Below are 20,463 nucleotides of genomic sequence, written 5' to 3' on the forward strand. Positions count from 1 at the left end.
AAAAAAGATTTAAACAATAAAGCTGGCTTTAATTGGAGCAAATATTCCGAGAAAGAGTAGCAATTTGACAAAAATACATGCATCCCCTTCTTTGTAAGGCAAAGCACTGCAGTTGGAAACGAGAAGTGGATATGGGGGGGGGGGGGGGAGTATTTCACTAGAGGCGATAGAAGAAATTAAAGTTGTTAAATATTAAATTAGCTTGGACAAGTGGAGATCGCACTGGTGAATTCCTAATTGGTGCTGTGTAACTTCCAGCTTCATTGAGGCACAGGTGATATTTTTGGTGTCCAACACATGATTTTACTGAACGCTCAGTGCAGGGTATCACTGCAGCAGACCACGAAGGCAGGAGGGACAGTGGAGTCTCGCTCCCTGCATACCCTGACTAGTTAGACCTTACATTTGCAAGAATTACCACAAATCAACGTACCAGAGACCCCCACCCATCCCCCACCCCATCCCCTCCTATTCTAATTCCCCCTACACATGCATTGCGGTATTCCATGCAGCCATTGAAAGGCAAATGGATGGTCTTGTTTGCCTAGAAACCTCCCGCAATGTTTGCTTCGATAAATAATACATTTTTCTGGAACTTTCGGATCATCAGACACTTTAAACATACACACACGAAACCTAGGTGATGTCTGGACGAGTTACAGCTTGTGAATATCTCCCATAAGAGGACAAACATGATTATTAGATGTTTGCTTAAAGGCTGACAGGGAAGCCTAGCTTGAAAGAAGTGATAGGCTGCGTTCATCTTTAATTTTAATGCGATGGTGTTTAAAGCCCTGCCGGAAAGTTTAGCAGGCACCACGTATACATGACGACATTCGTCCAGGCGGCATAAACGTGCTAAAGAGAAATACATCTTTGAACTAAAAGCATGTCAGTATATAATTTAACCGTGTAAATGGCATTTAACACCTTAAGCGCGCTAAGAAATGCACGCCGGTAAAAGCAGTACCTGAGTATATTGCTGCCATGCATCCTTCTAAATCTACGTGCTCATCCCACTCCAAACGTGGGGTGTAAAACACTATATATGGTGCAATTTGCACGAGTGGTTATGTAGGATCTTGCAGCCGTGTGGCCGTGGGCACAAGGTAACAGTATGAGACGAGCAAGTCTCTGCTCTGCCGTGGCTCACTTTAAATGCCCCTTGATTGTGCGGAGGCAGAAACTTTAACCATGTGGCCTCACACATGCTCATCTCCCAAGCTACATTTTTAAGCAGGAAGCTGAATTGTGCTAACGTGGAACAGGCGGAAATGCACCACAATACTCTGGCGTTTTGTTCAGCGAGAATTTTCACAAAAATATAACAGTTCGGTAATCCTGTGTTTTGGACTGGTGGTGCTGCGGGGGACCCGTGGTGAGCCAACCCCGCATGAAAGAACATATTTGCTGGTGAGTCCTGGGCCCCTAACACAGGTGGAGCAGTCTCTGTGGATTGCTTGGTGTAAAACGACTAGCAAAGTGGGCCTAAATGGACAAACATTGAGACTGGTGCAGTTAAGACGTTGCCCTGAGCCCTGGAGCTGAAGGTGGCAACCACTGGGGAGGAACTGGATTGGGCCCTGCTAATTAGCATGCTGAGAGGGGGACATCCAGGCACGGATTTGAATGTTCACCACAAACACTTTTAGTGTGTGTGTCCTTCCTCCTGTTGGAACGCTGCTTGGTCTGAGCGCCCACTGTTTTGAGCCCTTCAGGACTACCTCCCCTGGGCTGACAAGGCTTGAAACAGATCCAGACATGCTGTCTAGCAGTTTAAGAGGGGCCCGTGCCACAGACCAACCATGGTGGTTGCCAGAAATAAAAGTAAAGGCACACTTAAAGATTTACTCCAGCAGCATTTCAATAAAAAGAAATCAGATGCTTCCCATTGCCAAACCAGACCACCTAATACAGTCTTCAATGGGACCACTATCTGTTTTACAGACTTCACTATAGGGGGGTCATTCCACATTTACACACCTGACCTCTCCAGAAGCCCACCACACAGAAGTGCTTTGAGAGACTACCTGCAGCTCACTTATAGATCTACATGACACAATTGATCATAACCACCTAAAGTAATATGAGTAAATATCCCTGCAAAGTATTAATGGCTTCTGTATGAACTCGCACTACTAAATATGGACATGGGCCTTCTATATCCCCACTGACTAGGCTCGCCCCAGGTCGAAGACCTTCTCCTCCCACTTCTTTTCTTCATCCACAAGGAAGACAGCAGGTGTGGTAATTCTTATTTGAGGAGGGTGTTGTTCAAAGTTAAAGACCACTGGAAGAAAAAGGAGGGGAAATAGGTGGGATTGTGGGGTATCAATAGAAATCAATCCCTCTCACTTGTGTCACTTTACTCACTGAACCAGGGCCAGGAGCAATTCTTTTTCTGAGGACTAGACCTTACATTGGAATGGGCTAAAGGCCCCCTCATGGTGAGAGGACACCTGAACCTGTTCATGAACTAGGAATTAGATCAAATGCAATACAATTATGGAGGGATGGCTGTCCTAACGGATCTAGGGACAACCCATCTTGATGGTCTTGGCTTGGCAGAGATATAGGCTTCCCTTGGGCAGCGACTAATCCCATTTTTCGTCCACCTGTGTGTGGCTAGCTCTGGGTGTGTGTGTGTGGCTCTGGGTGTGTGTGTGGGTGGTAGTAATTGCTGTCTGCTGAGCTCGTCCGTAGGGTACAATAGTTCTCACATTTGCGAGAGATTAAGCTATTGGCAATGTAAATGACAATGCCATTTATTTATCTGTTTTCAAAACCAACACATAAATACAAATTTTGTCATTTGCAATGCCAATAGCTCTAACTTCTCCTAAGGCGAAACCGTTGCATTGTAAATGCTTGTTGTTTGATGCCAACGAGGATAGGATTTTAAAACTGGCCAACAAGCACAATAAGAAACTTGGAGAAAGGCCTGGTTATAGCTTGTCCATTTAATCACAATTCCTCGGCAAACACATCCTTATGCATGGATTGCAATCATGAGTAGTGATGTTTAGCACACCTGATAATTATCATGTGCGATAAATTTCGTATTCTTCCTTACATTTCGATAGTTCAACCCTGACAGAATTTTTTTTAAACATCACTTTATTTAATATTTTATAGATAAGCAATGACGTTTACAATTTTCATTATCACATACACAAAACTTCATAACAGTGGATGGGTTTTCACCTCCCAAGTACTTCCGTCCGCCCCCACCTTTTTGTTACCTCAGTCTGGAGCCTCCACTGCAGAGGGAGTATCATGTCTGTCGATATGAGGTATCCGCTCCTATCCTGCTGGGCCAGTCCATGATAGGATTCCCAATTATGCCATATCTTTTCCCATTTCCTGGGGCAGTCCCTGCCTTCATTTATATATTACTATTTCAAGCTTGCCAGAATTTAACAAGGAAAAAAAAATTGGTATTTAGCAGTATATATCAAAATCAACATGTCAGAGTGTTCATGACAGCCTCGGAATGATGATTGAGATAGGATGAATTTAAGACATTCAGTATATATAAAATTATATTGAAGATTATATGCGCATTGACAAACCAAAAAGGCAAATAATTTCATTGTTTTACTAGAAAGGCTCGATACGAAAGGAATGTAAAAACAAAAAGTTACAATTAGGTACAGACGGTGCTTTAGTGCTATTCATTTAGTTTCCGAAAAGTAGGAAGTCTTTCCTAGGTCTCGCCTACGCAGCGCACATGCGCTGCTTAGGAGGGGACCTTTTGGAATAAATCAGCTTTTTGGGCACGTTTTGCATTACTTTGCACTGTAACGAGTGCACATTTGGCGTTTCCCTTGTGGGAGCAAACTTTGGCGACATCTGTTTATAATTATCTTGCAAACAGATGGTGCCCCTGCTCGCTCTCGCAAGGGAAATGCTGTGTGTGTCTGGTCCCTGTTACCATTTTCCGCGCTTTAGCTTTAAACAACTTAAGCTAAATCGCGGGTGCCACGATGACTTCAAAAGCAAAGAAATGGAAAAAAAACCTTTTTATTTATTTCTTTACTTTTGAAGCAGTGGCTGCACCCGCGCTTTAGGTTATGATTTACAGCTAAAGCGCGAGTCAGCTATTGTAACAAAAGTCAACAAATAGGAAAAAAAGGCGTGGCCACAATTTTTGTTTTATTTCCTTGCTTTTGTTACAGTCGCCGACTCGCGCTTTAGCTGTAAACATCATAAGCTAAAGCACGGGTGCAGCCATTGCTTAAAATGTAAAGAAATAGAAAAAAATATTTTTCTTTACATTTTAAGCAATCGCGGCACCCGCGCTTTAGCTTGCAATGTTTCCAGCTAAAGCACAAGGGAAAAAAGGTCACGCATTTTTTTCATTTTCCCGACAGTTGAGAAAATGCTAGTGCTGATTTGCACCGACATTCTTGGCTAGATAGCTTGCACAGCCTCAATTTTCTATCGACAAAAGCACGGCCTGAAAGTTGTAAAGCTAGTTTTTATCTCCCGTTGTTCACATAATTGTGAAAAGTAACGACTTAAATTCTAAAATGTAGCGCTGACCTTTCTGAATTCAGTAAAATAGGGTGTCGTTTTGAGGCATAAATGTGATTTGAATTTGTAAAGGAGCCGTATTTCAAGAGATAGGTGCTAATTAGGGAGCACGCATCTCAACCTGAAGTTTTTTGTGTAAACGGTATAGATTCGTTAAGTGGGTGCCACTGAGTGTGGAGTATCACAACAAATGGAACGAGCGCTATTGACTGTTTTATTTAATTCACCAAAGAAGCGCATAGTCAGCAAACACATTGGCACCAAAAGTGCGTGCAAATACCTCACAAACACAACATGAAAACTTTAGTTTCAGGAAATTATGCTCCAACATTGCCAACGGAGGAGTTGTTTCTGTTACCCAAAGTACCATGGACATCTGGTTTGTCAACATTAGCAGAGCTGAGAGCACACCATGGAATAATATAACTCCTTACCAGTTATCACGTGTTTACAACTAAAACACGCAAACGCACCTGCGCTTCTCATTGGTTGAAATTTGTAATGTACAGTAATCGTGTCAGAGTGAAAGGCACAGAAGGAGGGGCGCGGAGAATGAGGGAGTAAAAGGGAGACCCTAGTGATTATAGCAGGAGCCTAGGGGGTATAAAACACTGTTGGCCTTAAGCTCTTTAGATAAAACCAAGCCTCTTGAAGAGTGCTGCATTTCCATAAAGGTGTGTGTGTTCTGACAGGATGTCGGTGTTCTGCAGCCCTTTAAAGCAGCTCAGTGCAGGCACAGTAAAACTCTGATTTACAAGTTGATGACACAGGCGAAATCACTGTAAAGCAGATGTGTTGCAGTTCTGCTAAGAACTGCAGGCAGGCCCAGCCGAGCTGAATATAAACCGTGCAGATTGCAAAAACTGCCGCCGTGCAAATAAACAGGCCAAATGTAAAAAAGCCCACATTCGAATATTTACATTTGCCATCATAATGTGAGGGAAGAACCACCAAGTTACTGTAGAAGAATAAACGAGGCATGCGCTGCCCTTGTACAGACTCCTGCATAAGAACCCGTGTTTGAGTCCAATGACCAGCTGCAAAGGTTTGCTCTCGAATTCAGCTGCAATGCACAGCTTTTGAGCCTCTCCTATAGCTAATTTTAAGTCATTTGGTGTGACTGCTTATCGTAGTTCATCGCCCATTTAAAAAAAAAAATTACATTTAAACCTGCCTACGCCAAGGACCACTGGAATAAAGGTGTTGGAGCGCTTTGTTAATGTTTAAAGCTCGGATCATATTTAACTCTCACTTCACACTTTGTGTCTGTGTAATTTACAACACTTACACATCTTCTTCACTGCACTATTTTATATGTCGAGAAGGCCCTTTATTGCATTGCAATATGTCTGGCATTTGCGAGAGTTTAAACTATTGGTATTGTAAATAACAATGCCTTTTATTTATGTTTTAAAACCAAAACTATAAATAAAAGGTATTGTCATTTACAATGCCAATAGCACAAACTCACATTAATGCGAGACCTATTACATTGCAAATGCCTGTTTCTTGTGATGCAAATTATCTAAGTTAAACAGGCTGCACCCTACTCTTTCTCTCCTCCCCACTCAATATCTCTCTCACACGAATTTCAGCAGAGCACTTGTCAATCCTGCTAGAGGTGGGTACACATAGTGCTCTCCAACGGTGCCATAAAGAGGGTACCCGACTCTATGAAAGATGGTGCTTGTTGTTCCCGCTTTTTCTTCATCCTGAAAAAAAAGAGGGGCACTTCATGCTTGGACTTGCAGGACACTTATTTTTATATACCTGTCCTGCAGTCCCACAGGCATTGCCTGCAGTTCAGGGTGGGCCAGGAGTATTTTGAGTTTGCCGTACTCCCATTCAGCCTTACCAGTGTTCTGCCGATGTTCACTAAACTGATAGCAGTGGTCGCTGCCCATCTTTGGAGTTCCTAGGATCCTGTATTCTTGTACATCGACTTTAGCTGCTGAAGGGTGGCTCGAGTAAGTTGTGTACCACCCCTTGACAATAGCAGAACTTTTATCATGGTTGGGTTTCACCATGAATGAGCCAAAGTCCACCTGATTCCGTCACAGAGGCTTCCACTCATTGGACTTGGTGGAGAATAAGCTTTTTCCTCCAGAGCACCAAGTCAAGAACATACAGACTATGATCTAGATGTTCAATCTGAATCTTGGTTCCAGGTGAGGTGGCGCAATGACTTCTTAGCCTCATGCATCCTTCTTGTCAGTTAGACCAGATGACATATGCAAGCCCTATAGTGGAATCTAAAATCCCAATGGGTCCATCATAAAGGACCTACTGAAGCTATAAGTCATTCTTCTGCCCCTAAAGGCCTTCCTGCTGTCCAACAAGGAAAGACTGATAAAGGCACTCACGCATAACACCACAATCGTATGGTAGTGTAGCATGCATAGCGAGGTAGGCCCCTGGGTCCTGTCCGACAAGGCTTTGTATTTCTAGAGGTGGTTATAGTGCCAGGGCATCTTTTGGGTCAGCGACCAGCTGGTGAGGGTAAATCAGTGCCAGAGCACAGTAAATGAGTAGACATCATCTGGCAAATAACTAGCACCGTCCACGTCTAGAGTTGGTGCAAGGCCACTGCCAAGCACCCCTTCACGAAATCCATTTATGCTGGGCACTCAGACAAATTTGTATCCTTGTGTGGTGCTTGGGCCACTGAATCCTTAGAGGCAAAATTGTTGTAAATCCTTATGTTTTGTCTTTAGCCCGACAGTGTCTTGCAGTGGACACTGTAAATGGTTATTTTTTGGATCTTTTTGCTTTTTTACATTTGCAGAACCAACCATCCTTGTCACGAACACCTGTTCACCACTTATTAAAGTTTGACATCCATAATTCCTCTCAAACTGTTTGTGATGTCACAGTGTGATCTTAACTTGATCTTGACATTCCTCATGTGTACGCAGTTCAGGCCTATGCATAGCTGTTTGCTGGATTTCCTGACCTTGAAGAATGTCCTCCTTATTGTGATTATGTCTGCGCGTTGCGTGAATGAACTGCAAGCATCATCAGTGCAACCAACCTATACTACTGCTTTGTACGGACTTTAGCCACCTGCTTATCAAATGTCATGACACCGTTCCATATTGGGCAGTCATTATTCTCCCAGCATTCTTTGTTCCTTCTAATCCCTCAAAGAGAAGGAAAGGTTCCAACATTTGGACACCAAAAAGGCTTTAATCTGTAACATAGATCATATCAAGGGTTATTGAGTGATGATCAGCTTTTTGTGGAGTTCTCTGTAGCAAAGAAAGTGAAGGCTGTGCAGAAGAGTAACTAACTTGTGGTGAACAGTCCTTTGCACTAAAATATGCTGTGGATTGGCAAAGAAGCAACCCACAGAAGGTCTGAGAGCCCATTCAACCAGTGCCATAAATGCTACCACTGCATTGACCCAAGGGGTACCTGTCCTTGATATCTGCCATGCTGCGACATGGTTGTTGGTACACATGTTCATGAAGCACTATTTTCTTGACTGCCAAACCCCGGGGAAAGGACGCTTTACCACACATTCCTGCAAGATCTATTGGTTCTGCCCAATCACTTCTGAGGTGGTATGAAGCCAGTGCTGAGCTGCAACACACCACTTGCCACATTGCTGTACATGTGCTGCAAAATTCTCTAGATCCAGTCTGGTGCCTGGGGTGTATTCTAAGGTGAAGAATCTGCAGTTTGAAAAAGTATCCACCAGAAAGATTGTTACAGAATGTAAGTAACTTGTTCATTTGCGACAGTGGAAACAGGCAGGGTAGTATGTCCGCAGAATGTGATTATTGTGATGGTTATTATGAAAGGCTGACAAATTGTAGATTATATGTGTGTATGTGCTTATGCTATTGGCAAACTGTTGTTCGTTAATGGATCACTTAAAAGTCCCAATGTCAGTTGATGTGGTAGCTGAATTGTTTGTATATGACAAATCAAATATGCCGTGGAGAAACTAAACAGACTTTTTTGTATCAAACTATGAAGATGTGCTTAATTAGTTGTATATGATTCCTAATGTGTTCACTTTATTGGTATAAAGTGTATTTAACTCTTTTATTTTAGAATATGTCTTGATGTATCTTGTGATAAGGGGTGAGCTGTTATGTGATTTATATTGTTTTTACCACTCATTGTTCTGCTCGTAAAAAAGAAAGACTAGAACTAGAGCGAATTGTTTCTTACCAAATCTTATTGGGGAGTTTATCTCTGTTAAAAGGAGTTAATGCATAATGCTATCTTCCCATCTTGTAATGAAATCAGGAATGCACAGCAATATTGGTTGACATCCAAGTCACCTAGATTGTATTTTCAAGTAACAGTTTTTGTAGTAGCAGTTGTTAAGTCATGCAAGGTCCTTTTATTTTTCATACATAGTTGCCTGCAGATTTTTACCTTTTAATAGCTTTTTGTAATCCCAGATCTTTCCAATGTGAACATTTGCATGCTTGGCCCGAAAAAAAAGAAGAAATCATGATAGCTATTCAGCATCTCAAATCTGCCAAAAGTTGCAGAAGCGATGTTCTGCCGGCGGAGTTCTATCAGGAGTTCGCCCCCTGCTGGCTGACCGCCTATGGAGGTCTAGAACGAAGCATTCGCGGCTGGCACCTTACAGCCCTCCATGCGAGAGGCAGTGGTGGCCATGATACCAAACCCTGACAGGGACCCTCTACTAGCCAACTCCTGCAGACAAATTTCCCTTCTAAATATAAATGTGAAAATACTTAGTGTGATCCTGGTGGCATGCCTTTTCCCAAAGGTGTCCCACCTTATCCATACAGACAAAGCGGGGTTTATACCTAAGCGTAGTACCTCTTATAATCTGCGATGCTTGGCACATGTGTGGCATGTCCTACGTCTGATGGAGGATGATTATGCACTGGCACTATTAGATATCAAACAGGTCTTTGATTCGGTAAAATGGCCCTATATATGGCAAGGTTTCCAGTGGCTTGGAGCAGGAGGGGGGTTTCTCAATTGGGTCAAATTACTCTACGTGACCCATATGGCCAGAATATGAGTTGTAAGCTTGGTATCTAAACATTTTGCCCTTTGCTGGGGCACCCGTCAGGGTTGCCCACTTTCACCACTCATGTTTGCGGTGGCTATGGAACCTTTGGCAGGCGCCCTGCAGGATTGAATGGGACACTGGGGGATCAAGCTGGGGCTGAGCAATCATGTGATCTCCCTTTATGCTGATGATACTCTGGTTTACCTCTGGTGAACGGTGTGTTCGGTGCCTCTCATCCTTCCAGAGCAACAAAGATTTGGAGAGGTTTTGGGTCTCTGTATCAATCCAGGGAAATCCAAGCTGATCCCCCATAGGCAGACTGGCGGGAAAACCACACTGTGAGTTCCCACAGGGGGAGTTACCATGGGTGACCGAGGGAACAAGATACTTGGGATCTGACTGGCAAACATAGCCTCTTCCTATCTAGATCGTAACATTGGAAGAGTGATTAACAGATTACGCGGCTCCATGCGATTTTTGCACGACCAACCAGTGTCCCTTATGGGCCAGATTGCAATTGTAAAAATTATTATTCTACCCTGATGTTTTGAATGCTTTACAACACACGCTCTATATAGTCCCATGGCATTGCTTCCAGACACTAGATGACTTACTGGCAGATCTCCTGTGGGCAACAAGTGCAGGAGAGTACGCCTAGCAACACTACAGAGAACATTGGATAATGAAAGGCTAGAGGTTTCTTGTTTAGAATTTTACTATATGGCATGCAATATATTGGCTGGATAGGGAAGATAATTGGGAGAGTAGACTCTTGGCGGGCACTCCGCTGCCGGAGCTCCTGATGCTTGCAACTGGTGCCAAACACCCCCCCCCCCATCTCTTCCACACATTGTACAACATGTAAATATAGCCTGGGAAAATGTGGTGCAACGGGTGTTGCAGCATGCCCCTTATGCTCTGGATATGCCCCTGTGGGCGCTGCGTCCATTTGCTTGTATCGCTGATTCTGTCTGTACACAATGGAGGAAAGAAGGGTGCGTTTGTACGTTGATGGTAAAATGTATCACCAGCGAAGAGGTGATCTCCACCTTTAATTTGGTAACAGGACAATTCCTACAATATGAAAAGATATCGAGAGAAGCACAGGAGATTTGGGCATCATTCCCGGACGAGCACCCCAGTACTAATACACTAAAACTAATTCTATATATGGCACAGAGCAGGCGATTGGTGTCCCACCTTTATCGAGCCTTATGAGACGATGTACCATTTGGGGCTCTCCCTGTGCAGTTAAAATGGGATGCACTGGCTGAGAAGTCTCTGTCAGAGGGAGAATGGGTAAGAGTGCATGACAGGGTTCAGAAAGTAAGCTCCAATGCCCGGTTTAAGTTTCTTCAATAAACCTTGTTCACCAGGTATACCTCAGCCCACGAACATTACACATAATATATCCGGCTCGCACAGATGAATGTCCAAGGTGTAGATCACGGGCAGCAGATTTTCTCAATATGATTTGGGCTTGTTTGACACTACTCTCTTATTCGGACAATCTACTTGCACACCTCCGGATGGCCACGGGATGGGGATCCTTAGGAAGATCAGACAAGTGTTGTTGGGTTTGTTACTCACACCAAAACACAAGAAGCTAAATAGATGCTTTGTTCTCCTGGCGTTAGTACTAGTAAAGAGACGCATTGTTATAGGATGTATTTGCCCTAAGCCCACACAGACAGAGGAATGGGTTAGATATATGTGAGTGGGCGACTGCGGAAACGGTACAAATAAAAATTTTCTGGAACAATGAAAATCCCGCTGGTGATCTTTAGGCATGGTCTTATATGTGCTCAGAGACACACTCGCTTCGGGGACTCTGGAGGCTGCCGGGGAGGGGGAAATGCAACTAGTGCCTGAGAATCATGGTAAGTGATAGCCCATAGGCAATGGCTAAATTCACAATGGGCAGCCTAAGACAACCATGTATATCCTAACGCCTTTCCTGGCTTTAGGACCTACACGGAAGGGGAGGGAAGGAGGGGGTTGGTGGGAGTTACTATGTTGAAAGTTGGCATGGGTCCCCGTGGGCATAATGTAGAGGCACATTAGGAATGCCTATGTATCACCATTGCAAAAAAATCGTATGTAACGTTGTTTTTCTCTCTTTCCATATCCTCCTCTGAGAAATGGAGTGCCTCTGTATATGGAATTGATGGATTGCAGTCCTTCCCTTCTCTCTGCCGAGGGGGAGGGGGTGATGGGTCTGATTTTATTCCTGTGTATTCCTTTGAAATAGTGTCTGCGGAATTCCGAAATGCCAATAAAGATTAAAAAAAAAATTAAGTACATTTTCATGCTTAGGCATTTGACACCTGAAAACATTAACAACAATATTTGTAATGATAAAAGTAGTTGTTAAATGGCTCTAACTAAAACGGCTACCACATTTTCGTATTTTATTATCTAAACAACATAAATATTTGCTCCGAAGCGGTATTAACTCCATGAATAAGGTTGTATTCCCTTGCTACGTTTACAGTAACTAGAAATGACAACTGCTTATGCTTCCTCCCTATTCTTCCTCTAACAGATATTTAACGATAATTCTAAAACTTGTCAAATACGAACCTCGTTAGAAAATTGAATGTATTGTAACTGTGAGTTTATAGTCCAATAGTTCAACTGAAATGCATGAGATGATATGGGCGTGTGCTTATGTGAATGAAAGTATAACATCATATCCTCTTTCCCTCCTTTAGAATTCGGAATGCATCCAGAAGAAAAAGGCCTTACAGCAGAGCATTGAAAAAGCTAAAGTTGGACGCCAAGATACAGTAAATCAGAGCTTCTCTTCTTTGAATTCATAGCATCAGATGTAAACTTGTTGTATAGAAATTAATAGTACTATTTTATCATATGTACAACTCTGTAAAAGTACCTTTCACGGAAAAGACGTGGGTGGACAAGTGCTAATATCAGAGATTAACCTCCATACACAAAGCTGAACACAATTATTTTTTTCTTTTCAACTAGTAAATTAGCTGGTTTTTTTCAGGTTCGCCTAGTTAGGTTCACATTCTTTCACTTGGAGGTGAGGTCTAGCACATGATACCTGAAGAATGGGCATGCATGGTTTTCCGTGGGATCATAAAAATATCAGTTATAGTTTTGGGACTCTGAAACTTCATAATTCCCTTATTAATTCTGGGGACCTCGACCCCTTGTTCCTGCATTTCCATTTTCAAGAGATGTGTCCCCAAAGTCACTTTCCTATGTTAGGTTTCAATGTTAATGCTTATCCATCAGGTTAGCTGTGTAAGAGTTATCTTTGCATAGTCGTTGATTTTCCTCCTCTGAGCATGATGCTAGCTGAATACTCTCTGAATGAACTCTCGGTATATAAAGATTTTTAAGACAGTAGGGTCCCCTCCCCCAAGTGCTCTTGTACCAGTACATTATGGAACTTGCCTTAGTCGTATGTTCCAATCCATTTACATAGATCTGTATTTTGTTTACTAATTGGTTGCCTTCCTATGTATTGCCAAACTGTGGGAGAGGGCCCCTACCGGGGAGCACGCTTCTCTGGCTAATTTAAACTGCTCTTCGGGGTATCAAAAAAATGTAAATAGTTTGCTAACCAAACTGTGCATGCATGTCCTTTAGTAAAGCTGGTGGCCCACTCCTTCTAACAAACTGCACACTTCCTCAGTACCGCGTTTCCTTCGAGAAATCGTTTATGAACGTGCTCTGATTTGTTCTGTGCATTCAGACACGTTATTAACTGTTTGCCTCGTGTGTATCCCTTGCCAGCACTTGGAAGGAGTCTGCACGTTGTGTCGAGCACTTATCTTCTCTTCCATCAGTTTTTCATGGTGAGTGCCAATGGAAGCTGACTTCACACCATGCCTCATTTGTGGGATGCTGTTTGCAGCAGCTTACCTAGTGAAGTCATGCGCTCTTGATGTCATGTTATCGCCAAGACACGCTTTTATTTCTTAGCAACGGATGCTCTGGATTTTTTGTTCTGAATCTTACCATGGTTTTCTGAGAACAAACCTCTACACTAAGCGGGGGAGCGTGGTTGCTGCAGGAACAGACACCCTTCGTATGCAATGCTTTCTATGGGCTAGCACCAGAAAACTTGTTTCTCCTCATTCTGTCCCGTGGTCCTGGAAAAGGGCAATGTGTACTCCAAAGGCCACTGGTGCCCTTGGATTTATCAGCTTTCTACCTGTCCTGCTCCTCACACTTCTGCTGATACCTTACTTGTATCATTTCACTGGGCTGGGTGAATCGCCACTTTCGCCAATTCTACCTCGCTGTTGCTTGTTCTAAAAGTCTTTTGGGGCTTGATGAGGCCCTTCAAAGGCGTCTCCTCCTGCCCGGCTCCACTACAGCAGGGTGTAAGGAGTGTAGTTGAAGGGATCAGGGGGTGCGGAGTCTGGATTGGCCCTCACATGTAGCGGACTGCGAGCCCTCTTTCTATTTTAGCTTGTTTTTCTTTGCCCTTTCATGCTAGCACAAGGTCTGCCAAAAGGGAAAATATGTATAATAGAGTATCTTACTGATCAGTTCTATGGTTCAGTCTGATTTCAGGTGATTAAAATGTGATTGCAGATTGAAAAGCGTGCTGGTATTCATAATGGTAAATGGCCTTTAAAACAATAGTCACAAAAAGGTAATATTATTTCTCCTACTTTAAGCTCTCTCCCGTGCATGCCTTGTGGGAACTAATTGCACATCCCATCTGCATGTGATAGTTTTTTTTATAGAAAAATGTTATCCCGAAGTTCTTCCTCTAGAGCAGAGTTCTCCAGTGTCAGTCATGGAGGGTCGGATCCATGCCAGATTTTCACGATAACCTCAATTTTCTAAATGTGAATATGCTCAAAATCTGGCATGGATCCAGCCCCCTGCTCTAGAGCTCCACTTGCACAATCAAATACATTTTTCTAATCTGGGATTCAATCGTCCTATCTGGATAACCTGTGGGGGTTCAGATGCAAGTGGTTAGGTTTGATAGGAATTTCTAGACAGAATGTTGCTTATTAATGTTATTGCTATACATAGCGCCATGTGGGCATTTCTTTACAGGCCAAGGTACTTCTGTGGTTTTCCATTTTCTTTCAGTCATTGGACGCTCATTTCAGGTTAACGTGAGCTTCTCAAACTTTCTGCATATATATTAAAGCCTTGGTGTCTATTTCAGAGCTTCTCTTCACATTGACCAGGAGGTTCTCCACAGTGTATTTGCCGAATGCTTGTCTTTTTTATGGATGCCTCTGCCTCTCAGAGGTATATTGTTGTGCAGTTTGTTCCTTCTAGCATTACCTCCAGTTCTGACAGACTGTCTTATAGTATCAATATTGTCATATCTTCTACTCTTAGTATTGACCTTTGGTCTTCACGGAATGGTTACGGGAAGAGAATTAATAAAGGCCTGGTTTACACACTTTTCTGCCCATTCAAGTGTAATTTAGGTGCACAAGTAAGTCCTAAGTTTAGGGTTGGGGTGGGAAAGGAGCAGTGTCGGGGTATTGGGAGCATCTATGACAGATGCATGGACCTTCACCCCCAGATTTGTGGGTTTGGCACACATTTTGTATGACCATTCTCACCATGTTCCCAGAGTGAGAATGGACAGAGAATACACCTGAAATTATTAATTGCAGGGAGTTGTATGGGAAGGCTGTTCTCCATATGGAAAATTGTTGCCCTGTGTGTGCGAAGGTTAAGTGAACAAATGCTCCTCTCCTAATTTACTCAGGGATTTTCAGCTTGAATTAATATGGATCTGAAATGTAGGGCTTACATAGATTTCCCAAGAATACTCCTGGAGATGTTTATGAACCACCTTTAGATGGATATCTGCTCCGAACATAGATGTACTCTTAGACACCATGCAGGGTAGAATCCTCAGAATAAGGGGTGATTCAGGGATGTGCATCTTCACCAGCGGTCTACCCAAGGTCTTCAGGACTCTTCAAACATCTCACCTGGTAGGTGCGTTTTCTAGGCCAGTCTGTCTCAGGCGTGGTGAAGTGATACATTTGAAGAGGTGCACTCGTGCATCTTGAGTGCCTTTGGTTAGACAACAAAGCTGAAACAGTCTTTTGTCCCGGCATGCATCGTAACTCGGTGCATGTTGAGCAGCTTGGCCTAGATCTATGGTTGGACTTAAAGTTTGTTGTCTGCACACAGTCACTCCACCTCATTCTTTTTTTTAGGTCAGATCAGCTGCCAATCTTTTTCTTGATTTTTGAGTATATTCACTACTCTCCGCTGAGACCATCACGTATTCCTGCCTTTGGAAACCGCAGCAGCTGGCTCTGAGCCAACAAGCTACTCACATTTAATGCTTTACTCAGCTTTTGGGGGTAACAATAGTTACAAAGTGCATCTGTCCACCCTGTAAGGATTATACAGTTATGTGGCAAACATGCACCAAAAGGCACTCAGTCACTATGTATTCTTTGGGATGGGGTGCATCTTAGAATGTACCCTGCTCTGTGTATTGTAGCCAGACAAACTCTAGCCATCTGTAGGCGGTTAGTGCGCTCTTGCTTCTTGGACAGATCAGGGCACAGAATGCAAAGATTGACAGGTTACCCATCTATGTTATGATGATGGGTTGCAGTGCTGTGCTCCTGGCGACAGTCCTTTTGTTCAGGTGTCTCCTTTCTCATGCCGCAGTTTGGCCGCATGCTCGAACTGGCCTGATCCAGGAAAGGTGGACACAAAGAAATGTTCTTTCTCAGTTGAAGGTGCTATAAATTCAAACCTGACACATACTATTTTCTTACAGTCTATTCTACTGTCTCTCAGCAGTAGGTGGGGCGTAGGAACAACGCAGGAGTCACGCAGGGGAGTGGAACCATCACTTGCCAACCCTTTCATTGATCAAGTAAGGGTTTGGAAACATTATATCAATTATATTTTCGTGATCGGGAATGGCCAAGAATCTCTCGCCAATAAATTCACAAATTTATTGAATGAGATGAATGAATTCCTGAAACTGTCACTATCAGTTTAAGAGAGCTCTCCTTCTTGGACTTCAGGATCTTCACATGGGAAGCTACAGTGAAGTCCTAAGTCCCAAAGAGCGTAGCAGTTTAATACTGTTTGACTTCTTTCATCATTGGCCCTTAGCTGAGAATCTACCCCTGGGCTTGTTCCTTAGACTAAGGAGAAACTACACTGAAAAACCTGATTTCAAGAAACATTCCTGCAAATTAAAAAACTATTGAACAAGGGGTACCCCATCTGAGCTTTCAATAAAGTAAACAGATTAGCACTCAACAGAGTGACCAACTCTTACAGTCAGGGCCGGACTGGCTACTGGGCTTTCCTTAATAAACAATGCAAAACAAATGTTTAACAAGCATTGGCATAGCCAATAGGTTTCGCCTTTGGGATCTTATAAGTGTTTAACCATGCAACAGTTAATGTTGTTGCACCGAGGATATTGTGCTGCATAACTAAATACTCATAAGGTCCCAAAAGCGAGACCTATTAGCTATGCCAATGCTTGTTGACTATGTGGGAATGGTAAGGGATAAACAAGAAAGGGAAAAATGGCAGAAGAATTAAAAGTGAACGGTGCCGATCAATCGATGTCCCTCTTGTGCATGAGGTTGTACATTTTTACATTCAAGTGACAACCGAAGCAGGGTTGGGTTTCCGCACGAGTTTTAGGAGACGTTGGACTGAACTGCTTAATTTAATGTCGCTCAAATCGAAGAAAAATTGTCCCAGGCACGTTTTAAGTGTAACCAATGGCAAGATGTCCAACTTAATAGAAAGGGGGGTGGTTACTTCATACATGCTTGTACTCCAACTACTCTGATACTCCACACATAGTGATCTATGATATGTTAACATCGAATACGGGGTAGTGGGTTACACAGTAGTATCTTGCAAACAACCCAACGACAATGACTAATTCAATAAAGAAGAGGACACAACCTGTAATTTAAATGCTAATACAAGTCAAGCACCTTCCACTGTTTGTGCCAGTCAGCAAGTTCACTTGTCGGCTGTGTTCTATTTATTGCACTATTGCTGTACACACAGGAAGTGAAAAAGTTTCATGCAAACACAGGAACAAAGAAAAAAGATAGTACGTACTATGAAAGCAGAGTCGCGCTCTTGCGTTAAAGGACGGCCAAACTGTTTGGTTTTGGGACACAGCTGGATCCTGTTTCTGTTGAGGTTTATCTCTCGGGCATCGCAACTCAAGAGGCAGGGATGTTGTGTACATTACCGCGACTCCGCCCTCCCGCTAAAAGGCACAGAATCCTTTCAGCTCAAATGACGCGACTGTGAAGAGGCAACAATGGGACATTTCAATCGACCGAATTGTAATCCTTAATTATTGGTTGATGAGCAAACGTCGTTGTGTTAAAAAACTTCAGATTTATGGCCATAATATGACGACACGTGATCTCCAAGTGTCAAAAACAGCGCAGAGGCAGTACAAATAAGCATTGGCACTTTAAAAACCTGCTTACTAAATGTTCCGCCAGACTAGCGCATGCGCTGGCTCTAGCGAGACCTAAAAAATACGCTTTAAAGCTATTAGTTTTGCATTGGTCATTGAGAAGCGCCGGCAGCTCCCCAGCAACATAATCAGCCCCTCCGCAGTGAACCTGGATCCCACCCTGCCAACCCAGCAAAAAACACCTGGTAGCCAGTCCCGCCCTGCTTCCAGTCCATTGACAAGAGTCCAATGGACAAACTCATGTATGTTACTACATACAGTCCCCTATCTAACCTTGTCAAAAAGACAGTGAATACAAATTGGAGAATACTAGCATCAGAAACCCTCACTTTCCAAACACCTATATTCTCACTTAAAAGAGGGATGAGTCTACAGGATAGTCTCATATACGACGCCTTGTCAGGGGTAGTAAGTGCTATATAAATGCTTGGTCTGGTGGCTTAGTGGACTAATACATCCACTGCAGGGGCATGTGTTTGACCTCATGGTCCCAGGTTCAAATCCCGGCGAGTCCACTCAGCCTTTCATCCATTTGAGGTCGATAAAATGAGTACCATTGAGTTGGGTAACAATAAACATCTGTTATTCAGCGCCTTGAGACCCCTGGGTGATAAGTGCGCTTTACAAATACAGGTTTTATGTTATGTTACAATACGATACAATATATACAAGACTGAAAGTAGTGAAGGAGAACAGTATAGAGCAACCACTACGGAAATTCCTACTATTCTGTGCTCAGTTTCCTTGTGGGAAATGCTGTATCTGTCCCCTCACAAAAAAAAGCTTTCGAACTTAAAATTGGGTCAACAACCTGTGGGTTCTAAAACGTCATACCCGTTGCAACTCAGTCAACGTAATGTACATAATCCAATGTCCTTGTAACTTAAGGAGCATCGGCATGATATCACGATAGGTTAAGATCCAACAAGCACAGACGCACAATCAGATCTAAAAGGCTTTCAATAAATTCACCAAACATTCCACCGATAAGAGCCACACTGAAAAGAAACTTGAGTGGTTTGTAATTGAGAAATGACCCATATATTGGAGTAACATAAACTCAAGGGTGCTCAGTTGCGAGCATGGCTGTATGTATTGACTGGGCACACACTACCAGGGACTCAGGGATGAAATCCCCTGGGCCCAGCTGCAACAATGAACTGACATTTTGAGCAAATAGAATGTGTTGTTCTTTCTTCAGAACTTTCTTTAAAATTGCCTGCTATGTCAGTATGACATACTAAATTTGTATCTGTCTAAATGGCAGTATTCTTGACAAAAGGTAACCACGATTATTGCGCTCATAATGATGTAATAACTTCCCTCAAATCACTATACATAGTGCTCTTGTGTATCAGGCCACGTCCTTCAATCAATCAATCAATCAATCAATCATATTATTTGTAAAGCCCACTACTCAAGGCGCTGGGGTGGGGAATGCTGCTACTGCTCAAAAAACCAGGTCTTGAGGAGTTTTCGGAAGGTCAGCAGGTCTTGGGTCTGCCGTAGGTGGATGGGGAGGGTGTTCCAGGTCTTGGCGGCGAGGTGGGAGAATGATCTGCCGCCTGAGGTCGCTCTTCGGAAGTGGGGGACAGTATCGAGGGCGAAGTCGGCGGAGTGGAGCTGGCGGGTGGGGGTGTAGAAGCTGAGTCATCTGTTGAGGTACGTTGGTCCGGTGTTGTGGAGTGCCTTGTGTGTGTGGGTGAGGAGCTTGAAGGTTATCCTCTTGTTGACCGGGAGCCAGTGCAGGTCTCTCAGGTGGGGTGTGATGTGGCTGCGGCGAGGGATGTCAAGGATCAGGCGTGCAGAGGCGTTCTGGATGCGCTGGAGCCGTCTCAGGAGTTTGCCCGAGGCGCCTGCGTAGAGGGCATTTCCATAGTCCAACCTGCTGCTGACAAGTGCCTGGGTGACTATTCTTCTCGTTTCAGTGGGGATCCACTTGTAGATCCTATGGAGCATGCGGAGGGTGTTGAAGCAGGAGGAGGAGACGGCGTTGACCTGTTTAGTCATGGAGAGGGTGGAGTCGAGGATGACCCCTAGGTTGCGTGCGTGGTCGTGGGTGTTGGAGCGGTTCCCAGTGCGGTCGGCCACCAGGAGTCGTCCCAGGCCGAAGGGTTTAGATCAGAGTATGAGGACCTCCGTCTTGTCCGAGTTCAGCTTCAGTCGGCTGTTCCTCATCCATTCAGCAACGGCCTTCATTCTTTCGTGAAGGTTGGTTTTGGCGGTGTGGGGGTCCTTGGTGAGGGAGAGTATCAGCTGGGTGTCATCGGCATAGGAGAGGATGTTGAGGTCGTGCCGACGGGCGACGGTGCCATGTAGATGTTAAACAGGGTTGGACTGATGGATGAGCCCTGGGGTACGCCGCAGATGATCTTGGTGGCTTCGGAGCAGACGGGGGGAAGGCGGACGCTCTGTGTTCTGCCGGAGAGGAAGGAGGTGGTCCAATCCAGGGCCTTCTCTTGGATCC

At 43.8% G+C, this 20,463-nt stretch overlaps 1 protein-coding gene across 1 annotated transcript in view; it reads left to right on the top strand.

Moving 5' to 3' along the window:
• The window catches only part of MND1 (meiotic nuclear divisions 1), a 387,648-nt gene that overhangs the window by 212,388 nt on the left and 154,797 nt on the right, over positions 1–20,463 (top strand). The window contains exon 5 of the mRNA XM_078676946.1: positions 12,256–12,330. Within this exon, the coding sequence (XP_078533072.1) occupies positions 12,256–12,330 (75 nt within the window). The remainder of the gene's footprint in view (positions 1–12,255; positions 12,331–20,463) is intronic.

This window comes from Lissotriton helveticus, chromosome 2_1, assembly GCF_964261635.1.
Source record: "Lissotriton helveticus chromosome 2_1, aLisHel1.1, whole genome shotgun sequence".
Lineage (NCBI taxonomy): Eukaryota > Metazoa > Chordata > Amphibia > Caudata > Salamandridae > Lissotriton > Lissotriton helveticus.